General features: G+C 37.3%; 1 protein-coding gene across 1 annotated transcript in view; it reads right to left on the reverse strand.

Moving 5' to 3' along the window:
• Positions 1-25244, reverse strand: part of IBTK (inhibitor of Bruton tyrosine kinase) — a 50976-nt gene extending 25732 nt beyond the window's left edge. Inside the window, exons 1-18 of the mRNA XM_008640213.2 lie at positions 25224-25244; positions 23463-24130; positions 20009-20105; positions 19549-19673; positions 18583-18693; positions 17174-17344; positions 15914-16031; positions 13994-14174; positions 12648-12771; positions 8691-8868; positions 7827-8001; positions 6410-7003; positions 4320-4406; positions 3326-3408; positions 3186-3223; positions 1324-1417; positions 835-936; positions 1-88 (exon numbers count right to left, since the gene is read on the reverse strand). The exon at positions 1-88 is cut by the window's left edge and continues 42 nt beyond it. Of these exons, the coding sequence (XP_008638435.1) occupies positions 1-88; positions 835-936; positions 1324-1417; positions 3186-3223; positions 3326-3408; positions 4320-4406; positions 6410-7003; positions 7827-8001; positions 8691-8868; positions 12648-12771; positions 13994-14174; positions 15914-16031; positions 17174-17344; positions 18583-18693; positions 19549-19673; positions 20009-20105; positions 23463-23786 (2690 nt within the window). The 5' untranslated portion in view covers positions 23787-24130; positions 25224-25244. The remainder of the gene's footprint in view (positions 89-834; positions 937-1323; positions 1418-3185; positions 3224-3325; positions 3409-4319; positions 4407-6409; positions 7004-7826; positions 8002-8690; positions 8869-12647; positions 12772-13993; positions 14175-15913; positions 16032-17173; positions 17345-18582; positions 18694-19548; positions 19674-20008; positions 20106-23462; positions 24131-25223) is intronic.
• Between the last annotated feature and the right edge of the window lie 604 nt (positions 25245-25848).

Consider the following 25848-nt stretch of genomic DNA (forward strand, 5'->3'; position numbering starts at 1 on the left):
CCTATGAACTGCAAGCAGGACAATTTTAGCTGTTCAGCATTATACATTGCTGAGAACTCCAACAGCTCAGCAGCATTCTTTAAGGTAACTGCAGAAACAAAACACAACACACTACATTAGATAATTGGCTGTAGTATCAAGCAGCTGTTTTAAGACATTGTACAGCATGAGCTAGTTACTGAAACATCATATACTAGCCCGTTCCTAGAAAAAATGCTAACACTCAAATGGCCTAAACTATAGGAAACTCCATGTAACTTTGTAGCAGCTTGTATGCAATGGCTGCTTCACAGAACTAAAAAGCTCTATCTACAAACAGAGCAGTTTCAAAATATTAAAACCCAGCAGCCCAAAATAAAAGGGAAAAATGAATTTAAAAATAGTGAGTTTCGAGTACAGCATAAACAGTTGTTAAACTTCCAAATGTTCCAGAAAGAAAAAATAAGTGGAGTGAAAGAGGAGAGAGGGAACACTAAATACAAGGACAGAAATAGAAAGAGAATTCATTTAATCCTATTTTAAAGAAAAGAAACTTTAATTCAATGAAATAAAGGTTTCATAGGGGTCCGGGGGTGGTTAGATTTCTTTTTTTTTTTTACTTTTTTTTTATTAAAGAGCATGAGCTGAAGATGATGCATAATTCGGAATGGAAGATTATACTAACCTAGAATATTGCTCAGACTAAAGAAGTAACTACTAGCAGACATGCAATGAACATCAAAACATAATCAGCTGAAAGGAAGATACACAAATTCTGTGCCACAAAAGGCAAGAACATCTAAAAATACAATTTTTTAATCTCTAACCCTTTAAATTACAAGTGGAAGAACTCACGTTTTTCTGCAATGGCTACTTCACAGATTTCTTTGAGTCTGGATATCAGAAGTTGGTCTGCTACCACAAGAACGTTACATATGAATTCCACATTTTGAGAATCTGGAAAACAAAGCATCATGTAAAACACTGTGGGCAAATCAAAAGCAACTATAACATATACAGCTTCAATGAGCTTTTATCAAAGCGCAATTATAGCGGCTTCACAAATTCGGATGGGGTTTTAACAGCAGAAGGAATAGCTTAGAAGAGCACCAACCGTCAACTTTTTGAAGCAACAGAAGGAAGGAAAAGGAAAACTGCAGTTTGACAAACTAAAGAATAGGTAAAACGAGGCCTGGGGTACTGCTATCACCTCAAACCCTGAAGCAAAAATCAAGAATTTTGATTTTTTACATATAACTTCAACACAAGCATGTTAAGTTTTGAATTTCTATTTTAAAAATATAAAAATTGCAAGAGCTACACTTGAAAATATATTAATGGCACCTTTTATGGCAAGAGCTTCATCTGTATACAGGTAATCCACAATTATCTGTAGTATGTCAGAATGGATGGGCATTTCCAGAGCTGAACAGGTAGCCTAAATAGACAAAGTATATTAAAAAAAAAAGAAAAGAAAAAGAAGAAAGAGTAAAAGAAGCTGACTACTTGGAATAAAATACAAAATTAAGACAGTAATTATATTAAGAAAATGACTCAGATCGAGGGTCACGTTTTTGAAGTTAAACAATTACTTAAGCATTTGTACAAAATCTGTCCAAGTTTCTCAATTAAGAATTGATTGCAGCAGAGCAATTAAAATCTGTTCTGAATAAATACCCATGAAACAGTTTCATGTTTGATCACTTTGATCATCTACTCTAACAATCCTCCTTGATTATATTCCTTTACCCACAACTGTCTAAAAGTAGAACTACAGGAACCCTCCATGCAAGTACTGAATTGCTTTCCTTCCAAGGTTGAAAGATCTAAAGAAATCACAAGTTCCCAAATAACAATAATATTGAAGTAGTCACTATTGTTAATGCCTCTGAAAATAAGGTCCTCATCGAGCCCTCCATTTGAAGAACCACCTTAACCATTAGGGTAAAGCCCTTATAAGAGCAAACATTAGCCATTAAACCACGTAACTGTCACTCACTATTTGTGTTTATGCAATATCACTGCTTAACAACTTTGGTTTACTTCAGGTGGCACTCAAGTAAAGCTTCATACTAAAATATTTATTTTGCTTTAGAACATACTACTGGTATTGACACATTTTCCTTCTAAAGTTTAAAAACCTCTTACAGACATTAATATTTTTATATAACATCTATAGCCCTTGCTTCATAAAATATTTACTTATTAGTTTAGGTTGATTTAGATTTACTTACAAATTAATAGGTAACTTAAGAAGTACATACTACTGATACAGAAATCCGTTACAGTAATGGACACTCTACACTTAAAAAAAACCCCTTAAATAAATAATTTCTCTCACAGTGTTTCAAATATGTTTTCTCAGGGATGACTTAGGAAAAGGCAGCACAGTTAACCTAGAGGACAGGTAAAGCTCTGTTTTACAGCAGAAGAGAACTGCCAGTACTTCACCAGGTTCTTAATGGATTGCCAGAAAGCAAAGAAATTCGAGGAACTCCTGCATACTGCTTTAATTTTCAGTCTCAGAAAAATGCTTCTCTACTTATACCTTCGTCTCATTCCATAAACACTATCAATAGTACTCAGGTAGTTAAACAGAGTATTTAGTGAAATTACAATGTCCAGGAACAACCAGGACATTGAAACACAGCTAGCAAATAGGAACCAAGACAAATTAAAGATCTACAACTTTTGAAAGAGCAGTTGGTGACTAAGTAGAATAGTCCCTGATATCCCGTTTCATTTAACAGCAAAAGTCAGCTGGAATTCTATACATTGACTCTGGATCCTGCTGTCTCTTGCATATGACAAGCTATTCCAAACTGCATACTATTTAAACTGTACGATCTTTTACAGAAAGAAAATGAAAATTCATCCAAAGTAGTATCCCATAAGAACAGTCCAGTCAGTGTTTTTATAAATCCATTAACTAGTTCAAACTAAACCCCAAAAAGAAAAGCAATAAGTTCCTCCCATATACAGCATTACATTTGTTACTCTTATTTAATATATAATCTCAATAGTACAAATAGAGTAACCAAAAAATGTGGCTTGTGGGTTTTTTTTCTTGCAAACAGAATCCAAGAATCCGGCCCTTCCTTTTCCCTAGTATTTAGGATATGTTATTATAGGAAAAACTGAAAAGCTGTCACTTACTTGATGCAAAAAAAAAACCATACCACCACACATGGTTTTGGCAAACTTACCTCAATCCATGAGCTGCTTAACATGCTGTGAAAATAATCTGTAAAGAAAGGCATTTCAGTTCAAGATGCAATAAAATGACAGTTAAAAAAGACAATATGACTTATGTTATATAAATATATATAAAAATACACACACATACCAAGTCTTGCACAAAGTACACACTTATGACATGGGAATTCCTTTCCATCTAAAGATTTCAGGGTCACATCGCAGAGGTACGAACTAGAAGATATTTAATAGCATCAGAACTGTGACTATTCAGAAGATCTGTAAGTTGTAAACTCTACAAATAAATGTTTCCTTTAGCAAGTTAGGATTTATCCTTTGAAATAAAACACACCTGAACTTTAATAATACCACAGAACATGAACCTAAAAGTACCGGCACAATACTTTCCAGGGAGAATTTTTTTGTCCAAATTTGAGCTTTAAAAATTCCATCTGAAATATTTCCTTCAAAACACAACAAATTACTGTTTCAAAACTGCTAAATAAATTAATTATGGCTAATTTTAGCCAATCTTAAATGGTCTATGTTAAGTTACCTATTTTTTCATTATCAGGAGGTACCATAGGCCTTGATGATGCATTTTAAGAATGAAGCAACCCAAATTCTGTGAAAAAGCTACTTTCATGAAATGTTGCTTTTATTATATAAATAGACTATTCAAGATTTTGGGTATAAGTAACTTGACCACATCAATGGAATTAAAAAAAAACCATCACTTTGCTAAAAGCAGATTAGAAAACACACTATGCATTTGCTTATTTCCAAGCCATATAGTCTTATTGTCACAACAAGCAGATTTACAGAAGTGAAATTGCTTTTGACTGGACTACCCATAACATTTCTTCTGGCATTAGCATTCTATTACAGTTAATCCATAGAACACATTAAGGTGCAGTAAAAAGAAACAAAGACATACCACACATAATCTATCCCCAATTACTAATTTACAGATCAAGTCTATAAACATCTATGGAGAACTGCCAAATCTGAGTTACTGTGATAAAGAGAACTGAAAACCAAAAGTTAAAATGCAGCTGGATCAACCTTAGTCCACACTTAATAGGCAAAGCAATGACATAAGAGAAAGATGGTGAGGTAGGGGAAACTTGATTAAAAAAAATTACCATTTCTTCTGATTTAACTTTGGTTTATTCCCATTCTTCTTGTTGACAACGTTAATTTTTCCATTTTCTAATCTGACTCCATCCAACCTGCAAATTATTAACATTAGTAATAAGCAATACAATTAGTATACAGTTCAAACCATTAAGAGCAGTTTCACAAAGTAATAGTACTTCAGTGGGCTCATACTGTGAATACAAAAATGCATCATCATACAAAAATAGAAAGGGACAGTTGTTATTTGAAAAGTCTTCAAGGCAGATGCAAAATGTAACTGACATTCTTTCCATATCTTAGATATGTGACACTGAACCGTGCCATAAATCAAATCCCTCCTGATGGGAGAGAATTTTCTAGAAGTCCTTGCAAGGAGTTTCAAAGATAAACCAAGACTTTTCCTTGAGTTTCAATGCTGCCGGATAGTTGTTTATTAAGTCTTATCAGAAGAACAGAGCCACTAGCGTGGCCCAGGTACAGCACAGAGCACAGAAAGCAGGAGAGAAGTCTCTAATTATCAAGATTTACACAGCCTTTTAAAGATAATTTAACCAATAGTTACTAAAAACATACATTATTTTCACTTTCCTACCAATTATTCAGTAACATGGGCAGGACCTGCGGAATTCTCTATCCAATCATTCCAAACTACTTTTACTGCAGAACATGGAGTAGGAGAAGAAGGAGAAGAAGGTTTAGAGAACAACAACAATCCTCCATTTTGATATTTTTTACTCTTATCTATTTACTACAAAGAGAAGCCCAAAACCTCTAAATTTTTCACCCTGTGACAATCTTACACAGTAGTCTGTCACCTAATTCACACCACTGTATTTTCTAGTTCTTGTCTGACTGTTGGTAATTTTTTCCAAAGTTGAAAGTTAAAACAGTTTTGTTCAGGGGGGTAAGAACCCTTAAAAACAGGCAGAGAAATATATGGCACTCTGCGTTCCTACAATATGTATTTATTATCTTAGATGAAACCTATACTGTATAGTTAAGGGCAAAGTTCAGTACTACAGGGTCAAAAATCTAGAAGTAAAAATATATAGCGCTACCAGTCAGTAAAGTGAGCAAAGACAGTGGCTGGGAAGAGATGCAAGTTTAAGCACAGGCTTTTTTAGCATCCTAATTCATCAAGAAGGCTTCTGAATGGGATGGTAAAGACACAGGAGTGCTGCTGGTGGATTACAAAGTAATACACCTTTAAAGGCAAAATACTTTACCATGGAAATATTACTTAGGAACTCAGTTTTAGCAGCAGCTTCGCATCTTGGCTGTGCATGCAAGAAGTACAGTGAAGAAAACTGCCCTGAATAAGCTCATTCCCCTCTTTTGAAAGGACAAAAGCACAAAAAAAACCCCCAAACTGATTAATGCAGTTCTACAGAGACATGTGATCTCAATTCCATTTGCTTCACCATGTAATATAAAAATTACATCAGTTGAACAAGAATTTAACTTTGCTGTTTTATACTAAACATGTATGCTGTCTGTGAAAAACTGCTAGACTACAGACCACAGGACAGAAATTAATCAACCCAAAACTCAGTTTGATCAGCTATCTCCAACTAACAAGTACTGATGTTTTTGACAGCCTTTATGGAAAGTCAGATGATTTGAATCAGATATCAAATCCCACAGACCCTATGCCTTAAAAGATACTGTCATGGTTTAACTCAGCTGACTGAAGACCACTCACTCACTCACTCTCCCCTCACCACCCACCAGTGGGATGGGGGAGAGAATTCAGGAAAAAAATAGTAAAATTTTTGGGTTGAGATAGACAGTTTTAATAGGGCAGAAAAATAATGAAAAATAATAATAATGCTAACAGAATAAGCATACACAAAACAAGTGATGCACAAACAGTGATGGAATAGCTCACCATCCACCAACCTGAAACTCCTATATGCACTGGAATTAAGCCCAGCCAGTTCCCAAGTAGTATGCCCTTACCATCTCCCTCTAGTTTCTATTCTAACATTAGTATCCTAATTTCCATTATTGCCATAACAACTAAAGTTAGATCAGCTTACATAAAAACACTCCATGGAGAGCTTGTCAAAATGTAAGTGCACTTCCCTTCACCTACCTTCCACTTAAATTGCTGAGTCCAAACTTCTTTGCTGCACTTTGCAACATTTTAATGAGGTTAGCTTCTTCACCAGCTTTGCCTTTTTTAGATTTGCTCTTCTGTTTTTCATTTATAACTTGCACTTGATTATTTCTATAAATCTCAAATGCAGACTTTCCATTAACATTTTCATCAAAACTCATTTTTCTCAGATTAGAAATTAAAGTATCTTGACATTCATCTGATTTTTCTTTATAAGGGATTTTTGGCTTGTAACCATGAGTCAAAAGATCACAAGTATCAGTGTATATGAACTGCAGAAGGTAGCCAAACAGATCTGGATGGACTTTCTCAATTACATAAAGATCACATCCAACAGCATCTTCATCTTTACGGTAGATGTCTGGAGTGTCTAGCTGGTTGTCACTGGAGACAAAGAGCTTCTTGAAGAAGTCGGAGCGTACAGCCAAGATGTATTTATGCACAGGGTACATTCTTGTGCCAATCTGAAAAGTTACATCATGGATGCTGTCCATTTCATCTGTTTCATCTAAGAGTTTGCCAAAATCCATTCCAAAACTTGATAGTGACACACTTGGAATTTCATACAGACTAGAACAAAATGAAATCCATAATCAAACACCATTTACAAGCTTCATAACATTTTACATAGTATGTTTAATGAAGAGGATGATGCTGTTACAGTTTGGTTTCTTTGTGTTTTTTCTTACATTGCTGCACTGCTCAACATTTCTTGTCCTGTTCTTTACAAAAACAACTAATAATATGATATTAAGGCAATTAAACTACACAAATAAGACCTGTCTAGCTTCAGAATATCAAATATAGTATTTGCCTTTATACTGTACCAGTATTATCAGAACTATCTTATCTTCATCTCATTTTTCCAACATGTAAACACAGAAACGTTTGCTGTATTTCGTGTTACAAACTGAAGCAACAAGGAAAAAAAGCTAGTGTTTAGCTATTTATCACATAAACAGCTGGAAACTATTATGAGAGCATAAGAAACATGGTCCAGTATTCTATTTATTTATTTTACTTTACACATTTCTTTCCAAACAAACAAAAATTCACTTGTCACTTTTATTTAAAAGCTGATTATTGGTGATTACTGAAGAGGTGAATTTCTACAGTATTTAGAACTCAGAGTGTGTTATGAAATACATGGCAAATGCTTGCCTTAAACACTTCAGATAAAACATCAGTACTGCCTATTATTATGCAAATATATAAGCTGAGGCCTTTGGGTAACTTCAACATAATTACTAAGAAGTGCTATTCTCTAGCAATATGGATAACCATATTTACTGTGACTTCTCTATGAGCCAAAAAACAGTTTAGAAAAGAATGATTCAATCGCAATAACACACAGAAAAGGGAAAAATTACAGCTGTTGTTATTTTTAATATACCTGGTTTTAGGATCTGACTGTAATACAGCAAAATTACAGCCGCTAGGATCAGTGGCAATACTGACAGCTCGGTGGACAAATGTCAGCTTCTGAAGTCGAATTCTTTCATACACACTGGTTGTGTCATGTTCACAAGACACATCACATGAAGGATGCTGAAGGCTTGATACAAGTTCTGTAAAAAAAAATAAAAGGAAGTGAATACACATCACAGAAAGATCCTGCTAATTAAAATGCAACCAATACACAAAAAAGACAAGACTATGACTTCTGTATGTCCTTTGATGGAGTAATTGAGTAAGACTAAATCATGCTGAAGACTTCAGCTTGCTTATTTACAGAATATATAGGAGGAGAGCTGAGAGTTTCACTTAAAATCTTGTCCTGTGTGAGACAGATATGTTCCTTCCAGAAAAACAAACCATCAGGACCTACTTTCAGCAATATGAGCCAAGTTAATAAGGTGGAAGTTGCTTTGGACCCTGTATTGTGCCCAGATAAGGGGAGTGGGAAACAGGTTTCACAGACTTAGCAGTGGAAGCAATTATATGCTCCTACTTTTACTCAATACCAATTCTCTTAGGACTCATCATCTAATATGTGACAAGACCATTGCACTAGACCCTTGTGCTACTATTACTCTTCAGAAGTACTTTTCTTTACAGAAATCTCCACCTAAAGGTTAACTGAAAGCTGCAAAGTAAATCTCAGTATTACTGAGGAAGAGTACAGCAGCAGTCAGAGCTGTCAGTCACAGAGGAAAGAACAAACTCACTACATAATACTGATAGAGACTGTAAAGATTCAATTAAACTTTTTTATTGATTTAAAGTATTTAAAAACCACTAAGAAATCACAGCTAACCTTTCTTTTCTGAGCTTTTTTTCCCTTCTTCCAGCCATTTCCCCATAAAGGCTTCACCATCTTGTGTCACAAACATTATTTCATTCCCATTTAATGCAACATCAGACATGAAGACTTGCCGGCCATACACCCAACGACACTGCTTCATGGAGTTGTTAGATGACTTCCAACAAAACACCTACAACATCAAATTTTTAAAGAAAGAAAAGATCTTCACATCATATAAAAGCAATTACATATTACACACTACTTTTTTAAACACATCTCAAAGTTGCATATAAAAGGAGAAAGACATTCCTCAAAATTTTAGGATAAAGTGTTATGAGCACCTATCAGAGAGAATCTACAAGGAAAAGAGAAAATCTATTGTGATATTAAGATCCATTTGCTCATGAAGGGCATTTGAAAAGCTTCGCCAAATATTCAAATATCTTCACAGCAGTCATCCATAGGACAGGTTTTACTGACATCTCAACAAGGACAGTAAAAGGTGTCAAGTTAAGAAACAAGTTTTATCTAGTTCTTAATTTACAGATTTGTCCAACTGGTTTGCTTATAAATCAGACAAAATTCAAAGCTAGCACACTGGAAATTTAAACCATTTCCTGTTAATTGTTTGACAATAAATCTCAAATTTCTCTGTACCAGTCAAGGTTTGGAAAGGAGATCATGACCAAATGCAAACTTTAAAACCTTCAGGAATATGAAGCACAGCAAGACACCAACAAGGTATACTGTACATGTCTGAAAGACAGCCCCAAGCAAGGTAAAGCCCAAATGTGGCATTAGCAGTGCTAACTAAAGTCAGGCTTTCATTTTCTCTCACTGAAGGACCTGCACAGAGGGAGGCAACAAAAGGAGTTGAGTAACTTATTTCCTTTCTCCTCCCTACAAATCACAGAATGGCTGAAATTGAAAGGGATCTCTGGAGGCTGTCTAGTCCAACTCTCTGCTCAAGCAGGACCACCCAGAGCCAGCTGCCCAGGAGCATGTCCAGACAGCTTTTGAGTATTTCCAAGCACAGTGATTTCACAACCTTAACTGGCAACCTGTGACAGTGCTGAACCACCCTCTGTGCTTCCTGATACTCAGATAGAGCCTCCTTTATTTCAGTTTGTGCCCATTGCCTCTGGTTCTGGTTCTGGCTCTGGGCACCATTGAAAAGAGCCTGGCTCTATCTTCTTTACATCTTCTCTTCGAGTATGTATATACAAGATTCCCCTTGTGACTTTTATTTTCTAGCCTAAACAGTACTCCCTTAAAGAAAATGCAATCAAGCCAGACCAGGAATTACAAGTGTTAAGATCCCATCCTTCTTCTTACTCAATAACTTATAATGCCTGAAAGCACTAAAGATTCCAGTACTTGTCAGTATTCAACATGGAAAGATATGAAATGTACACGGACATAGTTCCTCTGATGCAGGAAGATCAAGTAGTTTTTTACTTCCAAAGCAGTGTCCCAAAGATGTTGAAGGGGCACTACCAATACTACAGATGCTAGAGGCTACATGCCACGTGATCAAATACTGAATTGAAAGCTTATAATCTCTGAGACAACTAACGACATAATGAAAAGATACGATCATCTCAAAATGTAATTCAGCCAAATTCAAGGAAAGAAAAGGAAATAACCACATTTCCCCTTATTTTGATATACAAGCTCAGTTTTTAACATTCTTTAAGAAGGCATTTTAGTAGAAAAAGCTTCTTTGTAAACACCACTAGATGGCAGTGAAGTTGAGATCTCCCAGTGAGCAGATCGAGAAAAAGAATTTTTTAGAGTCCTGTAAACCAGTACTTAAAAAAGAGTAAGGGGAAAAAAACTATAAATTCACCACGGCATTCCAATTCTAAGACAATACAGCATCTACATTTACCAGTAAATACTAAATGATTCACCAGGTTTAGGTGCAACATTTTGACAATAAAAGGACATTTCATCTACAAACAGCCGTGTTTCAGCAAAGGCTCTAAAACCTCAAGTCCAGAGACTACTTCTGAAAGTTGTAAAGGTGCCTGGGGTAAGTGGGGTGATAGGCGAGATAGGAAGAAAAAAAATATCAACAAAAAGAACCTTAACCACATACACTAACGTGTATGTAAAAACAAAGTTTACACCTTCACTGAAAGGCATTAGAAGTCCATAGATTTAAAAATTAACTACTGCACATTAGTTTTGTAATCTTCCCATGGCCCTAAAAAAAAACCAAAATCACCAGCAGCTGTACAGAAAAGAATTGACTGGGGAACAATAAAAAGAACTTTTTCAAATACATGAAGGGCAATAGGCAGTGCAAAAATAACATCAGCCCATCACAGGGCGAGGACGGTCACCCCACAAACAGGGACAGAGACAAGGCACAGGTGTTCAACACATTCTTTGCCTCTGTCCTCAACAAGGGGGTCTCAGTGCCCTGAGCTGGAGGACCATGACTGCGAGAATGATCAACTCCCATTCAACCCTGAGACTGTGAAGGATCTGCTGCTCCAGCTGGATCCCTGCAAATCTATGGGGCCTGATAGGATTCATCCAAAAATCCTCAAAGAGCTGGCTGATGTGATCGCAAAACCACTCTCAATGATTTTTGAGCAGTCTTGGAAATCTGGAGAGGTCCCAGCTACTGATAAATGCTGTTCCAGTTTTCAAGAAGGGCAAGAAGTAGGACCCCACACTCTACAGGCCTGTCAGTCTCACTTCAGTGCCTGGTAAAGTTACGGAGAAGATTATTCTGGGAGGTATTGAAAAGCACCTGAAAGACAATGCAGTCACTGGTCACAGCCAGCACGGCTTCATAAGGGGAAAGTCCTGCTTATCAAACCTGATTTCCTTTGATGACAAGGTAACCCACCTAGCTGACCAAGGGAAGCCAGTTGATGTCATCTTTTTGGATTTCAGCACAGCTGTTGATACCCTGTGCTCTTCAACATCTTCATAAATGATTGGAGGCAGGACTGGAAGAGATACTAAGCAAGTTCACAGATGATATAAAACTGGGAGGAGCTGCTGACTCCCTCCAGGGCAGGGAGGCCCTGCAGAGAGACCTCCACAAATCAGAGGGCTGGGCAATCACCAACCACATGAAGTTCAACAAGCAAAAGTGCCAGATTCTGCACCTGGGATGGGGCAACCCTGGATGTACAGACAGAGCAGGGAATGAGATGCTGGAAAGCAGCACCACGTAAAGGAACCTGGGGGTCCAGGTCAATGGCAAGTTGGATACGAATCTGCAGTGCCCTGGCAGCCAGGATGTCCTGTCCAAGTGTGTCCTGGGGGCATCAGGCACAGCATCGCCAGCTGGGCAAGGGAGGGGATTGTCCCGCTCTGCTCTGCACTGGAGCAGCCTCACCTCGAGTGCTGGGGGCAGTTTTGGGTGCCACAATGTTAGAAAGACCTTAAACTGTTAGAGAGTGTCCAAAGGAAGGCAACAAAGATGGTGAAGGGCCTTGAGGGGAAGCTGTGTAAGGAGCAGCTGACGGCACTTGGCCTGTTCAGCCTGGAGAAGAGGAGACTGAGGGGAGACCTCATTGCAGTTACAACTTCCTCATGAGGGGAAGAGGAGGGACAGGCACTGATCTCTTCTTTGTGGTGACCAGTGACAGGACCTGAGGGAATGGCCTGAAATTGTGCCAGGGGAGGTTTACTGCAAAAAGATTCTTCACCCAGAGGGTGGTTGGGCACTGGAACAGGCCTCAGGAAAATGGTCACAGCACCAAGCCTGAAAGAGTTCAAGAAGAACTTGGACAATGCTCTCAAGCACCTGCTGTGACTCTTGGGGATGGTCCTGTTTAGGGCCAGGAGCTGGACTTCATGATCCTTGTGGGTCCTTCCAACTCAGCATATTCTGTGATTCTGTGAAATTGGTTATTTTCTGTGCATGATTTTGTCCTGTCTTATGTTTAAAGTTTGATTAACCACTATGCTGCCTACCATATAATTATAATTATGACAACTTACTCTTCCAGCTTCATCCAGTGCCAGAATGCAAGTCTTCTGACCCCCATTTTCTTTAAGATGCTGGGTATCTACTTTATATTCCAAATATCCTCCACTGACAAGAACTTTTTTAAGGTTCAGCTGTCTGAAAGAACACAAAAGGTTAAATTAGTATTTCCCTATTGTGTACTTATGTTAGTTCTATGACAGTTACCTTTTTCATTTAGACAAGCAGTAAAATAATGTAATTGAGACAGTGAAATGGAAAAATTACTTATGTTTAGTTTCACCCTACTGGTACTATTAACATAACTGATAATATTATAGCAGACTATACTTTTTGCTTGTTTTTAAGTATATCACATTGTATATCTAAGTTCTTCAAAAAATTCCATGAGTGAAAATCGGTAAATGATATATTTGATTTCATCAGTACAAAAATTTAATCAGTTATTTGTATTAAAAGATCTATCCTATCTCAGCAGGTCATTTCTCAGGAGTTTGCTAGGTTTGGTTTTTAACTGATCAAAATTAAACTCATTATCTTTTCTCAGTTGCTTAGTAAAAGAGCACAGGACACTGCATTAAGTTTCTACAAGTGTCAACACTTTCACTTACCACCATGTAGAAATGAAGTATAAAATAATCATTAAGCTATAATATGTCAATAAATACTGTTAGAATTTGAAGTGAAGCTGAAAAACTAGGGAGGAAGGAGTTAGCTGGGCAAAATCAAATCTAAAAAAATTTTTTCTAATCTGTTATTGCAAACTAAGTAAAAGAGAACAGGATTAAATAATTTCCTAAATTCATGAGTCAAAAATCCAGCTTCTTCAACAGGTTTTATATCCATATATATGGACCAGATGACTTTACAAGGTCCTTCTTGCAACCTAAATTACCCTTTATAACATACTGTATCTACACATTAATTATGAAATTCAGATCCCAAATTACTGATTCAAAATCATAACAACATAAATAAACAAAACAGCAGATCTTCAGTGTCTCTACCAAGATGCACTTAAACAAATTAAGGCTAACAGAGGAAGAAAAAATACAAGTTTCAATGTTTTTAAACTTATGGCACAAAATATTTCCTCCTAATGTGTTTTTTTAAATATCTTTGGTAAACAGCAAGTGGCACCTTAGCCTCTTGTAAAAAAAAAAAAACAAACAAAATGAAGAAACAAACAAAAACGATAGCCCTAGTTCATATGAAAGAACTACAAATGAGGAGAACATAGGGCACCACTGCATTTTCTGTAATTTATGCACAAGAATCTTTAAAATATCTTGCAAGTATACAACTACAGTGAAATCTTCACCTATTGTTCTTCATGACAGATTAGAAAAGTAACACATACTTTGAAGCTATCTTTTTGCACTGATAGTCTGCAAGTAAATAAATATCTCCTCTTTCAGAAACACATACTGTAGCGCCATCACTTGCAGAGACCAGGGACACAGAGAGGTCTTTATGGTGTAGAGCAGAGACTTGGCGAGGTGCAGTTACACATTTTTCTCCATTAGGATCCAGCAGATAACCTAGAAAAAACAACATACCACAAAAACATTATTTGCCATTCCATACATTGTGCAATTAAAGGATACTTTGCTACACTACTTTGAAGAACCTCTAAATTCCAAAAGATTTTTGGTAGGATAATTCATCTTCAAAATACTTAAACAGATGAGACCCACCACACATACTCGATAGTTCACTACAAACACCCAAAAACCAAGATCTGATACATAAAAATGAAGTAAGGCATATTTTACAGGGAAGCTATTTAATGTGGTGGCAGTGCTTTGATTCCAAAAAAAGAATATTTATTTCATCATATGACAATTCAAGATAGTAGAAATACTGTAACACTGGCATAAAGTACAGATTATTTCAGACATTGAAAGACAAATATAAGCTTGTCAAAAAAATTACTCTAAGTGCAGGTAAGCATGAAGGCAGCAGTTACATGAAACAGAAAAGGTTGGAGCTGTAACGCAAGATCTCTGAAAACATTTAAAAAATAGAATAAAAACAGGCCATTGCTACTCTGTTGCAACAAGAAACCTGACATCAGGACTCTCACACACAGTATAATCCTGTTTTGTGTGCAGGGCACTTACACCTGCACCACAAAGCGGAGCAGAACAAGCAGCAGAGCTACCTCTACCTGGAAGCAACCCTGACACAGGACAATGTAGGGTTGTGCTCAAATGTCTTATGTGGGCAAGGTTTAACACCACAGGTCTACCACGGTGCCCAGCTGACACAGTATCACTTAGGAGTCAATTACTGTCTCTCTGTGGTACTGCACTGGGCCATGTGCTAGCCAGAATAATCCCAACAACACAAGCAACTACAAAAAAAGCTTATATGATGGGTGCATATAAAAAAAAAAGACAAAAACAAACAACAAGAAGATATTCATTAGTAAGGTATTTCTCTGACAAAGGCAAGTTTTTTCACATACCTTTGACACCTTAAAAAAAAATACACAAAAAAAGCTGGAACCTGAGGCCAGAGCTGATGCAGATTAAGTACCAAAGATAGCTAACAGTTTTGTTTGCACATAGACACAAAACTGCAAAAATGCAAATCCAAACCAATATAGCAATACCTGTTTATTAAAAAAGATAAAAGCAATTAAAATGTCCCATTCATACAACAAATCAAGTTCACTATTTGGTAATATTATTAATAAGTTCTTTCTTGACTTCAGAATAATACAGAGTTAATTGAAGAGTCTGGTAATGGTATTGCTGAAAAAAAATCTAGATATAGGCAAGTTATTTCACTTTAAAAAGTTAGTATGGAAAAAGTTATCAGTATCATGTTTGCAGTGCTTGATGAAAGAAGGACATAAGCAGGAGAGCTGAAGGCTAGTTTATAATTTATTAAAGGCAGTGCCAGCCAGATTGCTGGAAGGAGACAAGCATGCCTTGGAGTAACTTCCAACACAAACAGCAACATTATGTTTCCTTAAAGTCTCTAGAAGCAGGACTGTACAAGATACATGGAAGGTAAAAGTTATAAAGAGTTCAAATGAGAGCTAAATCTGACTAGCTCCTATCATCTCAAAATGTGAAAGTAACTGGTAGGAATGAAAAATATTCTTTGAAAGAAGTGTGAAGGGATGATGTCATCAGATTGGTTTAAAAAGAAAAAGACAGAGGAAAAAAAAGCTTCACCCAGGCTTCTGTTCTAAGAAGCAGATGACAGGTTAAGCATGAACAACATCTTTCAATGGCTGGGTTTTACTTTCGGAACGCTTCTACCTTACCTAGTTGGCCGCCATTCAGCCCCATGGTATACACTGCTTCCTTAGTCCATAGCACTGTATGGAATCTGCCTGCAGCCACTCCAATCACCATTCTACCTTTCAGGTTTTTTGCCTGAACCTAAGCACAAATCCAAAGTACATCTTAATATTAAGTAGCAACAGGTGAATTTCACATGTACAAACTTCTGACAACATTTAACTCCTAATGTCAGTAAGAACAACGCACTAATATCAATCCAAATACAGTCTAATAAATCAGATTATTTCAGAAGTTTGTCAAGTGGGGCACTATTGCAATAATGACAAAAAGAACTAAACTTTTTGTTTCCAATCAGAACTGGAATCAAGTCTCCTTAGGCTGTCTTCATACGTAAGATGCTGAACAAGACTGAACAGGACATGCATAGCACAGCCACAGAAGACTCAGGTGCTGCAAAATGTCAGCTAGAAGTTTAAAAGTTTAAAGTCCTAATGGCCTAAACACAGTGCAGAACACGACACGACTAATCCCATACTTCACATTTACTTGATTTTTCCAGATTAAGATGATAAAATCAAAGCAAATACTGCGGCTATAGAGCTGTCATTACACTGTTGAAGAACACATGGTACCCCAAAACACTATCCTCTTGCATTTTGGCCAATCATTCTTTTTTACTTTCAAACACTGATAATGCAGTGTTCTTCTACTTCGGATGAAGGTTCCTTTCAACAAAAGGTAATGTAAAGCTTCTTTACTTACAAAAAAGATTAAATTTAGAGATTAAGCATAGGAATATAGTTAAGTTGCTGATGCCCATACCCCCTCTTCCCTGTCACTACTCTTCCCAAAGCACTGACTCCAGTGCTTCCAGCGAAGGACATAATGATTAAACCCTGAGAGCCATCATCCACTGATTCAAAAGGAGTTAAGAGCATGAATCTCAAGTGATACATACCTATTAATTCTACATCACTTCAGCTACAGAACAATTTGGGGAAGAGAGAAGAAAAGGGTTTTGGCAATTTTACCTTGTATCATACTTCACACTACAAATTTTGGTATTTTTCAGGTTACAAATGAAGACATTCATCAGAACACAGTTAAGATCTGAGATGTCTGAAAACACAGAATCAAGATTTATCTGAACTCACATTAAACTTTGCTATTCTGAAAAAGTTTAGAAGTTATTTTTATAATCTTCACATTTTACTTTCTGTTAAAAAAAAAACTAAAGCAACACCACCAAACCATTAAGCTGTGACTGATGTTATTTTTACCTGTCTAGGAACACTGCAATTAGAAGGAGGAGGAAGAATACCCAGTTGATGGAAAGTGTTCAAACCAAATGTGTAAACATATCCATCTTCTGTTAAAACAACAGTATGATCCTTAGCTGCAGCTATCTGGGAGCACTGATGACCAGTTAAGCCTTCCACAAGTCTTGGAACCTGAATAAGAAAAAAATAAAATTGATATAAAAGCATACTGGTTTGTTATTAACCAGTGGCCATCTATGAAACTGAAGTTACACCAACAGAAAGTCATGACCAAATATTGAAATAAAGATAAAATGCCTTTGAACACACAACACATTCATTAACATAACAACTACATTCAATGCAGTAAGATGAATTACTTTCATTTGAAATGCTATCAGGGAAATGTCCTTTGCTATCAGGGGAGACGAATTTTAAACTACCTGCTCTGAAATTAGATTGGAAACTACATCTTCAGGACAGCTGAACAAATATTAACTATCACCTCTTGCTTTTCTTTTTAAATACCATGAACACCAAAGCTATCTCCCTCCAACACAGGATAATCTTAATAAAATTTCACCGGATAAGGAAGCAGCTCTGTATCGTTGACTCTTCATGTACTCTAGCGTGAGTTCTCCTTTATTCAACTATGTAACATCACAGTTTCGAAAAGAAATTTGAAAAAAAAATCCTAATTTAACAGAATTATTTTCTTAAAAAAAAAGAAAATTTGAGCTCTAGTCTCCACTAATAGCATTCAGCAACAGAGTATCAAGTTCTGTCAGATACCTGATATTAGAAAATTTTAAAAATTATTGCGCTGAAAGCTAAATGCACACTACCAGCTAGGATAAGATGCTTAAGTCTAAGAATTGTATTGTCATCAAATCTTAGTCTTCTCAAATTTTAGTTTTGTGCATTGCAACAATGTACTATTCAAATGAAAATGATAAGTGAATTTTCACTTAATAGTTGCGTAAGTCTAGTAAAAAGCAACCCTACCATCCTTTTTTCTGCCACCACAGCTTCACAGTACTGCTGTTTCTCTGTGCTAGCTTTGGCCCTCATCAGAAGGCATCACAAACCTGCTTAAGGAGACAGCCCAGTCAAAAAACATTTGCTTCCACTTATCTAGCATCAGCTGGCCTTTAAATCAGCTCAGCCATAACACAAGTTTGACCACTGCATCTAGCTATCTTAAGTTAAACTATAATTAAATGCACGTTCCTCTACTCTCTGCCACCTCACTATTAGAACTGGAGAAGTTTTTCTATTACTTGGTGAGAAGCAAGGGCTTTGGTTTAAAATCAACAGCAAACTCATTTTGAAAGTACACTGATAGAAACTCTAATTCCCTTTTTAGACTTGCTGTTAGAAAGAAAAGAAACATCATGCTAGACTAAAAGAGATAACATAAAACTGCATACCAGGCATGTTTGTTCATCACCATGACCCAAGCGCCCTCCTTGTCCATGTCCACATGTATACACTTGACCTTTGTGGGAAAGGAACACAGAGTGGAATTTGCAGAGTACCACCTGAAAAAAGAGCAAAAAATGTATTGGGAAGAGGCAACATAGGACAAATTAATTTTCCTGGATAATCTGAAAACACCTAAGTACTTTGTGAAGAAATTCTGCTTTAATAAAGATATGTTCATGAAAATACAAGAAAGATACTGGTATTAAATCATAGGGCACACAAAATACTTGCTCTAAATATATTATGTACTGCCTTAACCTACTTGAAGAGATCAACAGTTTCAGTTTATTACAATAAGATCAAGCATGGCCCCACAGGCTAACAGAAACTCAAAAGATTGAGTTTTAAGGTCCACAATGCTGCCTCAGAAGTGCCAAAGAAAAACATGTTAAGACTGCAGCACAGATTGCCTGCCCTGAATGTTTGCTCCAGTTGTACTTCAAACTTTCAAGTATTCTCAAACTGAAGTCCCAAGAAGTTATCAGAAACAAAGGTACTGCTACAGGAAATGTGCTTAACAGCACATGCTGCTTTGAACACAAGATGAATTTTAATTCAACATGTACAAAACACATTTATTATTCCACTTCAGTTCAATACCGGAGTTGCACAGGAAGTCAGCAGCTCAAAACAGTTACAGAAGTATCAAGCTTCTGAACATATTTAATGATATAGAAGCCATATATCCAAAGCAAATCATATAAAAACCCCTGTTCTCCCCACTGAAACAGAGAACCACAATTTCATTAAAGGTGATTGGGATTGCAGGGAGGTAAGGAGGTGGGCAGAGAGCAGGCAGCAAAAACTGTTTTTTCCATGCAAATTTTCAACACTTGACAACTTCTTGGATACATTTTCCCCCTCACACACCCCTCACCAAGAAAGGTGCCTGCATAATACTTTAAGAATACCTGTTTGATATACACGCCATTCCGAGGAAAAAGGTCCACCAGTTCAGGATGATGTCTACCCTGTTGACCACCATGACCCAAAGTAAAATTTATATTGTTTCCCCAGGTATAGACTTCTGTGGGATCTGTAATGAAAAAGATCCTCCCTGAAGCTTGCAAATTTACCAGTATTGTGCACATTGACTTCAAAAAACAACAAGATAGTTGTTTCTATCTAAAAACTGAAAAGCTTTTTTTTACCTAAAACTGAACTTTAAAAACATTTAATATTGTAAGATAAGGTGCCATGACAAAATATTCTAATAATATTGTACAGATGATCAACATTAGCATCAGGCATCTCACAATTTATGAAGTCCCAAGTAAAACCAGAAAATATTGCATACACTGGTACATACATTAATACATTGTTGAAAGAGATCTCACTGCAAAATACAAATTAGACTATTTTATTTCTTACCGGTTTTCTTGAACACCACATGGATAGGCCTATCTTTCATCACAAGATCCAGGGCTGATAAGCCTTCTTTATCCTGAACATACAGACTAACGCCATGCTGAAAGAGGAGAGGAGAAGAACTGAAGTTAATTTTAACTTCACGGTTTGAAGTAAACCAGGTAAACCTTTAAGGACCAAAACACATCTTTAACTGAAGTTTAATACTGATAAAAGAAAATCTTCAGATTTAAGTAAACTGTAAGCAAATCTAAAAAAAAAAACCACTGCAAATCTGTTCTGCCATGTATACATCTTGTTGATCTATTAACACGGATTTTATTGTCTCAACACTGACTGTGTAACAAAAATGTAACCAGCGAAACACAAAGGAAACAGATGTGAAGATAAAGCACTGACATCTAGGACTGGCAAGCATTCACCAAAAATGAATTTACCAGCTTCGAAGGACTTATTTTCTTAAACTGGCATTTTACAGAATCACAGCTAGGCAAGTGAGAAAATAAAACTACTATTACTTTGAAAACAATCAAAGAACAGAGTTTCACACTTGCTGAGAAAAGGCAAGAGGACACAAACAGCAAGGAAAGAGAGCACTTGGAAAGATTCAGAGGCACAAAGCATGAATAGGTCATTCTTTTAGAACTTAGAAAGACACAGACAATCTCTGTAAATACCATTTTCTCAATACAAAACAGTGCTGCTACAGCAGCATTGGTTTTAGGGAGGAAGTCAAGCGTCATCAATCATTTCCCTAAAGGGAAGAACTCCAGATGTCCTCAAATAGAACCTAATGGCTAATACAGCTGTACCTGTGTACCTGAGTTCATGGCTAATACAAAGCAAAACCTTACAGAACCTCACACTTAAGAGGTAAACACATAAAATGCAACAACTTTCTTTGGAAAAACACTCGCCAGAAGAACAACATACATTCCCCAAATTATAAAGACAACCCCAGTGCAACAGGTCTGGGATTAAATCACCACATAACAGAAAAGACTGAGCTATTTTTACGACTTAACAGATAGCTGGATATTCTTCACCTTGGAAGTCATTTAAAATATTCACAAGCAGACAGAGGCTGCAGGGATATTCACGTGGTCTGAATTTGTGAAAACAAACTCCAACTGCTGAGCTGCAAATCTTGTAGTTAGATACAGTCTGAGAATAAGCCAAGACCGCCTCCAGCCCACAGAAGTCCATCATCCATGCTAGTTTAGGACCCCAGGGGCCGATTCTGGGGCTAGTACTGTTTAACATCTTGATTAACAACCTGGATGATAGGCTAGAGTACTGCTCCCTCAGCAAACGTGATGATACAAGACCAGGAGGAGTGGCTGATAAGTCAGAGGGTTGTGCTGACATTCAAAGGGACTTTGACAGGCTGGAACAACGGGCTGAGAGGAGCCACATAAAGTTCAACAAAGGGAAATGCAAATCCTGGCCCTGGGGAGGAACAACCTGGTGAACTGGTACAGCTGGAAGCTGAATGACTAGAAAGCACCTTAGTGGAAAAGGACTTAGGGCTTCTTGTAGACCATCAGATGACCACAAGCCAGCAAGCTCAGAGTTAAGAATGGTGAAAGCATCCAAGGCTGCAGGTGGGAGTGTTGCCAGCAAGCATTACTCAGCACTGGCAAGCCACAGCTGGAGTGCTGGGTTCAGGTCTGGACTCCCAGACAGATATGGACATACAGGAGCAAGTTCAGCAAAAGACCATGAAAATAATGACTGGGGAATCTGACATTCAAAGAGAAGATGAGAGAGCTGGGATGCTTAGCCTAGAGAAGGTTTGGTATGGGGCAGGGGGACAGCATGCCTTATCATGCATAATAAATACCTGACTGGAGGAGGTGAAGCATTGGGATCACAGCGATACCCAGGGACAGAAAACGTGGCAATGGGCACATATAACATATAACCAACATATAAGAAATTCTGTTTAAATCTAAAGAGAAAACGTGGCAATGGGCACAAACCAACATATAAGAAATTCTGTTTAAATCTAAACCACATTTTTACTGCACTGATAGTAAAACACTGGAACAGAGATGTTTGATGATCTGCTCAAAATCCAACTGGACACAGTCCTGGGCAACCTGCTCTAGCTGACCTTGCCTGAGCATGGGGGCTGGACTAAACAACCTTCAGAGACCTCTTTCTAGCTCAGCTATTTCATAATTATATTCTATAACCAGTTCCTGTTGTTCTTAATACCTTAAGAACATATCCTTTTTATAACGCAGTACAGCAGACAGACTTCAGTTAAGGAACAGGAAGAGAGAGCACCCTCAATGAGCTGGGTTTTTTCTGCTTCTTAGAAGAGTATCAGCAGAGCTGGCTAGCAAAAACTCTCATTCACTTTATGTAACTGACACTGGGGAAAAGTAAAAGACATCAGGGAAAACCTGTACAGGCCTCCTGTAAGCAAATATCAAAGATACAGACACACACACATGCACTAGAGGACAGAATACTTTTTCATGTATCTTGTACACAGTTTCCAGTTTTCTAGAGAACAGACTCATATGTACAATGCTTATAAAAACATCTACTTTTGTCAAGTTTAATGAAAAAATCCCACTATGTAAGGGCATAGTACATGAAATACATATTTAACAGTTATCAGACCTCCAAGAGTTAAAAAATACTGGATCCACCATCTTTTTGCTTAAAGTCTTGTAGAAAGCAGAGAGTTATGTCTACAACTGGCTAGTCACCGTAATTTTAAAAGACTGGATTCAAAATGGAAAATTCTCTGCCTTAAAAGGTCTGTTTTTAAACAACCCTTAACCACAAATATTTCATTTTCTCACATGGTTAGAGACCCTGAATATCTCAAACAAACATCTCTTCCCTTTGCTGTACTTGAGAAAGGAGGAACAGCAGGAAGATCAATCAAAATTATATACAACTTGCTAAGATGGGAAGAAATAGCTATTTTAAGAAAGGAATAAAGGGAACTGAGAAAAAGCTGTGGTTTAAAATACTAATGAAATGGAAATTCACTTAACAGAATACTCCATATCTTGAATTGCTTATCTCTTAAATGTAAGATTAATTTCTAATTGTAACTCCATTTAATCTTCCCTTATTTTATGTTCTCTAACATCAATTGATATAATCACTGCAGAGTCTATTTTCAGAGTATCTTTAGTCTGATCACTCTCTACTTTTAAGATCCTGAGCCTGATATCATCCACACAAGCAAGTCTTCAAGGAAGCCCACAATTAATCAGGGATCCTTACTCAGTGCTGATCTCTGCATGGGCAAAGGCAGACATCTGTATGAACAGAGACAACCTTCAAGTAAATTAAGGCACTGCAATCTAAACACAGCATTAAGATAACCCTCAAGAGGCTTTCAGTCGAGTTTAAAAACACACTTTTACATAATCAATACAACTCTAAAAATTGTAGATGCCAAGGAAAACTACAGCTGCAAATCACTCACCTTCAGCAATGACAAAACACAATCAATGTATCCATAAAATATACTTCTGTGCAGAGCTGTCCATCCAGACTCTTTGTCTTTCGCCAAGAGATCCACTCCTTTGGTCTCAGCCAACCAGTCTAGCACACCTTTTTTGCCACAAGACGAAGCAAGATGTATAACGTTTCTACCAAAGGCATCTTTGATAGTCGCAGCATTGTAGCAGTAAGAAGAGAGAAAGGCCTTGATCTGGCCTTCACTTCCCCTGGTGACTACAGAAATAACATCCAAAGCATGCTGTAGAGATCGACACTTTGAAGTGCACTCTGGCATGTAAGAACTCATCTTCACTTCTAAAGCTGCTCTTCTCCTTAAGGGGAACAACCCTTAAGTGTATCAAGGCACTCCAATTCAGTACACAGCACAGTGCCTTAGAAAAATTGTAATTCCAAGGATGTAAATCCAAGTTTATTGAGCTGCCATTAGAAATCTTTGTACTGTTATGTTTGGCACTTGATCCAAATAAATACTTATAAATATATATTTTTAGAAGTCTTATTTCACCATCTTATATAACAAATATTCTTGTCCGTAGAAAATTCCAAAAGTGAACTACCTCTAGCGTGCAGAGGGGGATTCCCCCTCCACACCACCTTATTCTTCTAAAACTCCATAATTGCAAGGGAGACCTGAAAGAGAACAAACCAGAACAGATTAGTAAATAAAACCACTTTTCCCCAGCAACTATACTGATTTAACTGCATATCAAACCAGCAAGTACAGGACAAGACAATGTGACAAGGGCTGACTGACCTGCCCATGCCATCTGAGCTTATACTCAGACATTCAGTCAGCTTAAAAAAGCTTTACTCCCTTCCCCACCCCAGCCTCCAAAGGCACCTCCTACCTTTCTTTGACATAAATTGCTTAGGCTACAAGGTATAACCTAGATCCAAAAAAGTTTCCTTTCCCAAGCTCAGGGTTCTCAGGACCCCAACTGTTTAGTGTCTAGCTGTATCATTACTTTGTGATCAGAAAGCAAGAACTGAACTAAAAGACTGAGCGAGGGGGAAGCCATCCACCAAAAAATGCCCCCAGCTGTTGAGCACACCTTGGCTAACAGAGGCATTGTTAGTAATATCCAGAAGGAAGGAGGGACCACCAGTCTTTACAGCCACTGCAATAGAAGAATTATGTCCTACTTTCTCTTCCCTGGCCCGAATGTCTACCCATGTCCCTACTAATTCTGTTCTGCAGAATCAACAGGAAGGATCCTCTCCACCACTCCCAGAGCTGCTCACAAAGGTGGGAGGGAGGACGGCATCAAAGCAAACAAAAGCAGCTTGTACAAGAGACATGAATTCAGGCTGTTAGCACCCATGCAGGGCTAAGGTCTAAAGCTCCTGAAACAGGCAAAGAGAAATGAAGGTCTAAGTTGAAGAGGTAAAGGAAGAAGAAGGAAAAGGAAGCAAAAAATAAAATTCTTCGTGAAAGTATATTCATAGTCTGGGGCGTACAGCACTTCTACTTAGCTTGTATACTTATCTTCAGCATATCCATCTTTCTCTGGCATCCCTTTTCTCAGAAGTAAAGGAGGCCTGACAGAAGCACTCACCTAGCCTACGAAATGTGTGCAGTTATAGTCAGAATTGTCACAAGAAGTGCAGACTGCAGTATAAAAATCACACATAAACCCAGAAAACAGAAGAAGTGAACTACATAAGTCACTACATACAACACTAATTTAGTGTGAACTGCTAGTAAGTCCCCCAAAAAACTCACACTTCAGTCTCCCAGATGTTTCAAAGTGAGTGAAACAGTATTCAGTTCATGTTTTTGTTCGCTGTGCAAAATGTAAGTTAAAGTTGTTCTACCCATGAGTAAAATACTCCAAGAAAAGCTAAACAATTCCATCCTGAAAGACAAAGAAATAAAACTAAAAATGTTACCAAACCCTCAGAGTGGGAAATGGGGGAGAAGGGGGGGTTAAGACAGGGACACACAACAAAAAAACCCAACAAAACAAAACTCCTCCACCCTACTCAGCTTAGCAGTCATTATAAATGTTCACACCCTACTCCTTGACCCCAGCCTCATGGAAAAAGCCTGTTGAGCTTAGCTTCCATTGCTTTTCAGCCACTGAATGTATAATCATATTTTCTTAATATCTCTATTTGCAAAGACACATCAGAAAAATATGCTTTTATTTGAAAAAAGAAATCCCAGTCCTCCTCCTGTTTCAAGAATTATCATCAAGATTTCCATAAAGCTGCAAGCAATCAGTTTAGAGCAAACATTAGTAATGGAATCTAAACTTTCCAGAAAAAAAAAATTCCAATCCAAGACTATTCATTCAAATATCTCATAACACAGCTTTCAACAATTACTTTTCCACCTCATTCAGAAG

The sequence above is a fragment of the Corvus brachyrhynchos genome, unplaced genomic scaffold (genome assembly GCF_000691975.1).
Source record: "Corvus brachyrhynchos isolate BGI_N302 unplaced genomic scaffold, ASM69197v1 scaffold87, whole genome shotgun sequence".
Classification (NCBI taxonomy): Eukaryota; Metazoa; Chordata; class Aves; order Passeriformes; family Corvidae; genus Corvus; species Corvus brachyrhynchos.